The sequence below is a fragment of the Fringilla coelebs genome (genome assembly GCF_963513975.1).
Source record: "Fringilla coelebs genome assembly, chromosome: Z".
Classification (NCBI taxonomy): Eukaryota; Metazoa; Chordata; class Aves; order Passeriformes; family Fringillidae; genus Fringilla; species Fringilla coelebs.
Window position 1 is genome coordinate 41,135,025 of NC_140031.1, and position 9,510 is coordinate 41,144,534.

General features: G+C 40.9%; 1 protein-coding gene across 1 annotated transcript; it reads left to right on the forward strand.

Moving 5' to 3' along the window:
* Positions 1–2,440: 2,440 nt before the first annotated feature.
* NXNL2 (nucleoredoxin like 2) lies at positions 2,441–8,580 on the forward strand (the record flags this gene model as incomplete). The annotated part of the gene is made up of 2 exons (XM_084225147.1): positions 2,441–2,742; positions 8,412–8,580. 2 exons carry the CDS (start codon positions 2,441–2,443, stop codon positions 8,578–8,580), a joined length of 471 nt encoding a protein of 156 aa, XP_084081273.1.
* Positions 8,581–9,510: the final 930 nt, after the last annotated feature.

A 9,510-nucleotide genomic window follows, 5' to 3' on the forward strand; every position in this document is an offset into this window, starting at 1 on the left:
CTTAAGCTTCCTGAGGGAAGGTATCTGGTTCCTCATCCCTAGTATCTGCTCCTCAAAGAACTTAAGACGTTTAACATCACTGTCATGTACATCCAGCTCTTCTCCCCAGGGAGATGTATGTAGCTATCAACTTTTTTCTCTATGCCTAGAGGTCTCAAAGACAAACTCAGTATGTTCTTTTCTCATGGCATAGCCTGTTTCTGACTAACCAGCTTTCTAATCTGTACAGATGGCACAGCTGGAAGTTCCTTGGGTCATTGTTTCCACTCATAATACCTGAGAAAATACACTTTCACCACCAATGGAAGGAGAAATTGATAGGAATATCAAGAATGTACCAATGGTAGCCTGAACCTGTATGAAAACTTTTTTCCATTTTTGGTGATTCTACAGGCTCCAAATGCTTTGACTCCATCCTCAAGGGTCTCACATTTCATAATGGTCTCACAAAGGCAGACAGTATGGCAAATCAAACACTCAGGTAAGCCTAATTTCTCACCTGTGCTATTTTAAGAACAGACAGCTTTCACAGCTCCTTGTGTCTTCTACTTTTGACATCCAGAGGAATTCTGAAGGGGGGAACTGCACAAAACAGCACTCAAAAGTTGGACAAAGGATTGATAGGACATGTGACAGATGGGAGGACTACATTGTTTTAAATGTCACTTCTGTGCTGGAAGCAGATGAATATCTGGTTTAAAAAAACATAGTTTAACTCTCCATGAAAAATGGAGAAATACAGTATTTTAATAAAAGCTACTTTTGAAACACCTAAGCATTTTGTTTTGTTTTGGTTTTTTTTTTTTTTTTTTTCCAGTAGAATATCAGAATTGAAGTAACATATTAGTCCAGATATACTTGGAAATAATGATGCATGAACTACTTTATTTTAAATGCATGAACTTCTGCACAAGAAACAGTCTTTTAATTAGCAGTAAATCTTCATAATAAAAGGCAAAAGGGGTAAGAGAAATGGCAGAAATGCAGCTCCCAAAGTTCAAAGTGACCCTACAACCAGTTTTGATGAGCCTACTGAAAAAAACCCCAAGACTGCTGTGTTACTTCTGAGGTTCATCTTTGGGTTTTCTCTCACATGTTCAACTATTTTAAATAATACCATATTCTTTTTCACTCAGGACAGAACATTGACAAAAAATTTTTGTCAAGTCAATGGAAGAAAAGCAGGTTTCAAAAAGACCTCAAAAGGAAATAAATGTGGGGGAGAATACTTGTGCTCAGTTTATTCCTATACAAATTTAAACTGGAATTCTGTGTTGAAGTATCGCTGTTCTCACTGTTCATACTACATGGTCAGAAGATTATCAGATGTATAAATTGGACTTTAATTTCACTGTAAACTTGGTTGCAATTTACCCAAGCAAACGCTCATCATAACTAACATCCATTCTGTTCTAGTGTTAAGTATTTGAATCATAATACATACTTATCACAAATTTATCTTTTCTGTAAGTAAAATTGACAGATTTTTTGAGAGTCTGCAGATTAAAACATGGGAAAAAACTGAAGAATAAATCCTAGAATGCATTTGTACACACCATTTTAATGTGAAATATTTTTAAGCTAGCTTCATTAAACACTTGACATACCCACCATAAACATTAAAATTTATTTTAGTGGGATACTGATTTTTTTTAAAAGATAAATTCTTTTTAATTGAGTTTTTCACAGTTCACGGAAAGGAGAAAATGTACTTGGTTTGATTATCACCCTGTCGGGATCCTTTAATTAAACTGTAATTTAATAGCCCTACCACCAAATCATCTTTCATTTCCGTTTTTGCAGTTTGCTTTAGGCAGGAAAAAAGATTTCTTATTTGTAATACAATTTTTGTTCATTTCTAACTCAATGTCAGCTGAGGAAAAAAGCATTATTCAACCCAAACACATGATAAGTGCACTGGAATAAAATGAGAATTCCCCTTATCTACTGGGACAGAGAATAGACAGCTCCTTTCATGTCCAGAATTCAGATAATTCTCTATGCTATGAAAAAAAAAAGTGCAGGACGCCTGATATTAAATTTTTTTTGCCGAAACTGACTAAGCCTGGTGATGACACCTCCAGGAGAGAGGCGGTGAGCTCCATGGTGAGCTGAAAGGGGCCCGGCGCACGCAGTTGCTGTTTTATTTTATTGGAAGTTCGGCATCTTCAGCGAGCCTTGAGCTGCACTTGGCTCCTCTGAAAGCCGCCTTGGCGCTCAGAGGAGCGGGGGGAAGGGGCCGCGTCTCCTTGGCTGCGCGGGGCGCTGGGCGGGCCGGGCGGTGGCGGGCGCTATAAAGCTGCGGCGGCGGTGCCATGGTAGGGTGGCGGTGTCGCGGCGGTGGAGCTGCGTGTCGGGGCGGTGCGGCGCTGCGTGGGTCCCGGCGAGCGCTCGGGCCCGCGGCCACCGCCGCGCCCGTGGCGGGTCCGGCGGTGCCAGCATGGTGGATGTGTTCAGCGGGCGGCTCCTGGTCAGCAAGGATGGCCGCAGCGTGGACCCCGAAGAGGCTCTGCAGAACAAAGTCGTGGGCTTGTACTTCTCCGCCGGCTGGTGCTCGCCGTGCCGCGACTTCACCCCCGTCCTCTGTGACTTTTACACGGAGCTCCTAGAGGAGACCGAGCCCCCCGCCCCTTTCGAGGTCGTCTTCATCTCCTCCGACCACAGCGCCGAGGAGATGGTGGGCTACATGCGCGCCATGCACGGGGACTGGCTGGCCCTGCCCTTCCACGACCCCTACAAGCAGTGAGTACCGGCGGCCGCCGCCGCCCGGAGCGGTCCGGCCCCGCCTGGGGCGCACGGCCAGCGCCCCTGCCCCGAGGGCCGGGACGGGGCGGGCGGGGGCACTCGAACAGCCCTAATACAGCAGCTCCCCGGAACCTCCGCCTCTGCCCCGTTAGCCCGCGACTGCTTCCCGCTGAAGTCCCTGGAGCCCAGGCTGCCGCATCTCCCGGCCGTGCTCCCGCCCCGAGCCGCGGCTTCCGCTGGCTGTCACACTGCTTGCTCTCTGGTTTTAGCCCGTCCCATACGTAAAGAACGCGGTTTTGTGCACCTCGTTTGGAAGCTAAGAGATCTTCGAACAAGAGTTAGTAAAAACCCCATGTATTAAAGAGATGAGTGAGGTAAAAACTAATGGCAAGTGAGGATCAAGTGATTTGCTTTTCAGCACGGCGGTAATTGTTGCTAAGGTTGGTCTGCATTGCCTAGGTTTGTGCTCTGGGAAGAAGGCAAATGAAGATGTTATAAAACTTGTAACTGAACTACTTGAAGGAGAGGAAACAGTGAAGAATTTCAGACAGATACAGTATCAGCTGGAGTTTAGCGGTGGCATATTGCACCTGGTAACTGTGCTGTTCAGTTTCCAAAGTGACATTCCTGTAGGCAGCTTGCTCATGAAAACAGCAAAAGAAAAGGGCATGACTGTGTAAGTAAGTAACAGGGTGATAGCAAGAAGTGTTTTGACGACCTAAGTCATGGATGGAGCCTCATTTGGATGACTTTCAGAAATCTGATTTAGCTCCTATAAGTATAGACTGGGATTACGGGATGACAAGTAAGATGTTCAGGGTTACTGAAATGCCTGTAACTGGAGACTTGAAATACATGTAAATATTGATAAAGGGGTTTTCCCTCCTCCCTCTTTAAATGAGTTGATTGTAGAAATTTTTTTTCAAGGTGGGACCAAAGTCAAGAAGGTAACATGACTTTTAAATGTAGATTGGGTAATAAAACTTGCACCCAAATAAATTCTTCTAAGAAAGAAATCTTTTCTAGTGCTTCTAGTAACTTCTGTCTTTCCTTTTAATTCTAGATCCATCCCAGTGTGCTACCTGGTGTGTAACACTCCAGCTACTCGCTCAACAGGGAGCATGTTGGCCAATCTTGTTTTTTCAGGGCAGTTTGGCAAACTCAAGAGCAAATTACTTCAAGCCAGGAACAATTTCATCCTTTCTGGCTTATTTCTGGATACCCACTACCAATTTATGTTAGACCTTTTTCCCACTGGCTTAAAAATTGTTTTGCATAGTTCTCTACAATCTTCCCAGGCAGTAATTGTATTTGATATCTACTAATCATAATAGAACACTGGCAAATTTCCATCAGGAAATGTAGTCCTTGAAATCCCCGCACCCAGCAAGCTGTTCAGCATGGCCCATGGGAATGTGCTTACAGCTTTATCCTCTGTGGATTAGAGGTCTATTTCTAACTGCTCTTGCTCAAGTAATGCAGAGTGGAGGCAAAGAGATAGTTTAATTGGCTTTTCTGTGGCATCCTGTAATGTCCTTCACAGTTAGGTAGAGAAACATGGCTTGGCCTTCCAGATGACTGTGAGATCACAGGGGCTTAATGGGGAAGAGAGTGGAGAGGGATATGAACAAGCAAGGTTTTTGAAGTTGTGTTTCTTGTGTGTAACAATGAAGGACTGTGTGGAGCTGTTCAAGGTGCTTAGGCTGGATTAACTGGTAGTTTGGTGTCAGGGGTACAGGTGAATCATCCACTAACCCATATTATAATTCTGGTTAGATACTAGTTCTACTTAAGAATATAATTAAAAAAAAAATGGGTAAGATAATTGTATTATTAATATTTTTAAATGTATTATTATTTTTAAAGTTCTGTTGCAATTAATTGAATTGGCTATTGATTTTTTGATGTGTAAAGAAGGCATTTAATATCTTCAGTGAGGTTAAAAGATCCTAGCTGGTTGCTTCAGTTTAAGGTACACAATTGCAGCATAGACTGATGTATCTTCCAGACACAACAGAGCCAATTTTAAGTATGCCATCCAAAATACTTTTCAAGAACAGAAGCATTGGTGATTAATTTTATCTAAAGAAACAGCCAGCATTCATACTTGTAGTGTATAGAGCCTAACACTGCAGTGTCAAGCAGCGAAACAAAATACTGAATTCAAAGCAGAATCTCCAGACTCTTCCATGCTGTCAGTCCTGGCTATTCCCAGAGGTGGGACTGCACCTTTACTACCTCATGTGGTCTGTGGCATGACTATTAGGAAATACTGCTCCTGATCCTTTCACTGTCTGCAGGTTAATGTAAATTTTTTTTGTTGCCTGAGGCACAGTATTTTGATTCTTGAAGTGGAGTGTGAAGACAGTCTGGCAGGAAGTGAGCACTTGAAAGAAAAAGAGGGTAGTAGAGAGGAAAAGTAGGTGTTGGACAGAACATCAACATCAACAACAAAGGTTCTAAGTAGGACGGATGTTTTGACAGTGGCACACAAAGACATACCTTTGTGTTTGTACTAAACCCTGTGATGAAAGTTATCAGTTTTTATGAGGGTGTCTGGTGTGTACAGTAGTTCTTGCAGGCTACCAGGCTGGCCTGTACAGCTCAGTAAAAATTAGACTCATGGAAAATGCCCCCAAAAAAAAGAAAATGTTGTATGTACATTTTATATTAGGAAGCTTTGTGTATGAGGGTGGATTGGCACCTGCAGAAATATTGGGGAGAGGAGGGTGCTAAAAAACAAAGGTAGAATAGTGTCAAGTATCTGAGCAGTTAAGAGCAATTGCTTAATTCTTAGACTTTTTAGACTGCTATTGCAAAATCTCAGTAGACACTTTAAAATTGAATCCCAAGCATGTGGCGTGCATGATTATGACTAAGATTTAACAACGCAGAAATTTCACACCTAAAAGAAAATGCTTACAGCTGTGTATTGCAGGGCATACTGCTAGAAGCAGATGAACAAGAAGGCCCTCACTTTCACATGACAGCACTTCCAAATGAAAGCTGTTATAATTCAAGCGTTGTCAGATATCACATTACACATGTGTATAAAATTTACCATTTATGTTCCCAGATTATATTATATCTGCCCCATGTTGTCTTCATCTCAAGAATGCTCTTGCACATAGATCTTAAACCCTTATATAAAGATACTTGTGTTGTGACCCAGCCTGGGTAGGCAGTCAGGCCCCAGACAGCACTGGGTAACTCCCTGCCCCCATGAGATTCAGGAGAGAATGTGGAGGTTGAAAGTGAGAACACTTAGGGTTGAAATAAAGATGTTTTAATAGATAAAGCAAAAGTAAGGACACTCAGGCAAAGCAAGATATGAAATTCATTCACTAATTCCCGTTCACTGACAGATATTTAACAGCTTCCAGCACAGGGTAGCCTCATCCTGTAATGATTGCATGGGAAGATAAATCTCCTGGCTCTGAATGTTGGTCCTTTCCCCCTTCTTTCTTCAGCTTTTACAGCTAATCATAGTGTTACATGATATGGAACATCCTTTGGTCGTTACAGATCAGTTGTCCCAGCTGTGCCTCCTCACAGATTCTTGTGCACCACCAGCCTGCTCACTGGCATGGTAGCACAAGAAGCAGAAAGGGCCCAGGTGCTTCATAAGCACTGTTCGGCAATAGCTAAAACACTGGTGTGTTATCAGTGCTGTTTTGCTACGCACCATGCGAGCTGCTGTAAAGAAAATTAGCTCCCAGCTAATATCAGTATTATCTGTAAATACAAGATCTGTGCTCTCAGAAACTTTCATCCAACCTTCTCATAAGAGTAAAAAGATCTAACAATGCCTATGACTTCCAGTTTGCCTCAGTCTTAATGTCATGGGTTTTTATTTGTATTTATGGTTTACTGATACCGTGAGTTGCCATTGGAATTAGTCCCATGGCACATATGTGGTTTGTGCAGGTGAGTCATGGGATTTTAGATCCGTATCAGAGAGAATGATCTTAATAAGTTTTAAGAAGTCATTTTTGTAAGCATGTGTACCTGTGTACTCAGTGATTAAGAAGCATTGTCTGCAGAACTCTTTCTGAGCCTTCTTCAGGTCCACCGATCTTGAAAGCTGAGCACAAGTGTAAGCCAGATCCGTGCACGCTTCAGTCTGGTTTGATGCAGGCAACATTCTGCCCTAAGGCTGTCTGAACAAGGTGCCATGCTGGGCTGGATACATGCATTCCCTTAGGAAAGTGAAGTGTAAGATTCCAGTCTCCATATCAATTCCATACCTTCAGTCTCCTAGTGCCCCATCTCTGATTGCTACAATTGTGTTTATCACAATTGTGTTTATCGCTCACTGAACCAATAAAATGCATCTTCCACCCATCTTATTTGTCATTCAGGTGGTATGAGGTGATAGTTTTACGTGTCTTCTACGCATACTTTCTTTGGAATGCATTTTTTTACCTGTTTTAGCAGCTTTTGGAAAGGTCTAGGGGGATTGTTGGTTGATGGTTTGTATGTCACAATTCACTGAGAAAGCAAACTTTTAATTATACCCATTATTAATACCCATTATTTATACCCATTAATAATACCCTTAATAATACCCATTATTGCTGCTTCCATAGTATTTCCTGCATTATTGCTCAGCCAACAAAATGGCAGAGCAGTCTGCTTCACCTGTTGATTTTTCTTCTTTTAAGGAAAAGTACAGAAGGGAAGGCACATTTCAGGTATGCCCTATCTGGGTCAGTATTTCACTTAAGTCTTATTTCTCAGCATTTTTTTTTTCGTCTCAGGAAATCATTGAGAATGTCTATGTATTATGTCAAGCATTTTTAAGCAATGTCTACATTTTTTTTCTACTTAAAATTTCTTTGGTGTTTGAACCTCATACAGAAAAGGTTCCTGCTTGTGATGATGGTGCTCAGGCAGCATATTTCCATTTAGTATTTTAAGTATGTTTTGAGAGAGGTGTTGTTAGTGTTTTGGAATTTGGCTATTCTGTTTTTGCCTGTTTTGTGTCTCTCCTCTGGTTCTTCTAAAGGTGCAGAGGAGGAGTTGAATTTTTTTCTTTGGCAACGCAGATGGGTGGCTCTTATTCCAAATATTTTGATTGCTCACTTTTCTGTCTGTAGAAGGCCTGTTTCACTGAGGGAGTTTATGTAGTATCTTCAGTCTCTTCCATTTACACAAAAAGATAATGTATCATGCCTTCTTTAATGATGATTGCAGGAAGTAGGACTATGGGACACTCAAGTGTATTTGTAGAGCAATGAATATAAAATGCTAATCTAATTGAGACCCTTCTCCTGTCCTGTAAAAAAGACCCAGAATGACATCTGTTTTGGGCTAGTAAAAAAAAAGTGGAAGAGTATATCAAACTTTGCTTCTATGGACATCTTTTACGTCTCCAAGAGCCTCTACTCCTGTGGAAACTGCAGGCAGCAGTGATGAGCATTTACAGGAAGGATGCTGCAGCTCTCTTAACTCTCAGAGCTACATTTTACTGAGTAGGCTTACAGCTGCAGCCTTGTTGATCTCCTTACACTACCCAGTGCTCTGCCTCAAACTCTGAGGCAGCCCAGGCAGTCATCACTTCTGCTCTCCCGTGTGTCCTGGCCAGAGTAGCCTTTGTAAAGACACTAGGAGTTTTCTTAAAATGCTCCTAATGGTGTGTTTTATTTTTAATTTTTTTCCCACAGTGATCTGAAGAAGAAATACAACATAACAGCAATTCCTAAACTGGTGATTGTGAAACAAACTGGAGAAGTCATTACTGACAAGGGAAGAAAACAGATCAGAGACAAAGGGCTATCCTGTTTCCGGAACTGGCTTGACGGTGCAGATATCTTTCAGAATTTTTCTAGCTAAAATGTTGACAAATAAAAGCAAGAAAAGGCATAGTGGAAAAGTTGCTAGAGTTCTGAAAAGACTCTTTCTTTGTTCAGAATGAGAAGGGTAAGACATTTATTTATCTTTGCTTGTAAAGAAATTTTGGGTTTGACTTGAAAACCAGTTATTCCAGTGTCATAAAATGCAATTATTGTTGTATTGTTCTATCTGTGATATTTAATATGAAGCATAGTGTTCCAAATAATATTAAAGAACTTCAGAAGAATAGGCTGCTTAGACAATAATAATAGAAACCTGTGAAATCTATGCAAACACTTACTTTGAAAAGTCAACACAGTAAAAATAAATGCAAAAAAACCTATTTATTGATGACTTTTTTCAGGTGATTAGCACATTTTATTTAGAAAATAAAACTGTTTGCATTAATAAATTATTGTTTATTAAATATGTCTCATGTATTTCCTTATCTATCTTTACAAGAATAATCAGAAAATGTCATGACTTTTAAACAGAACACATTTGTTTGGCAGTATTGAAGAAATATTCTTCTACTTTATTTTACTTTATGGAATGTATTAATATTTATTTATAGTTCTGCCCTGGACTTTAAAACTTTGCCGTATATGCTAAGCTCCAATTCCGCAGCATTGGAACTACAGGATCTTTAAGGTCCTTTCCAACACAAGCCATTCCATGGTTCTATTATGTTAGCTCCCAAGTTAACATCAGGTCAGGTTAAGAAGAAACCATTTTCCATCTTTTCTTTTGCTAAAATATGTAGAAGCAAACATCAACAATTATACCAGGTCTCTCTGATGAATGCTCATGTTGTATCTAAGGCACAACTTGATTTGCTTTCTCTTCATGGTTGGCATCCCAGCCCAGACATTCATGCAATTAATGAGCCACAAAATCACACTTCTCATGCAAGCTGAGTGTTTGCTGATT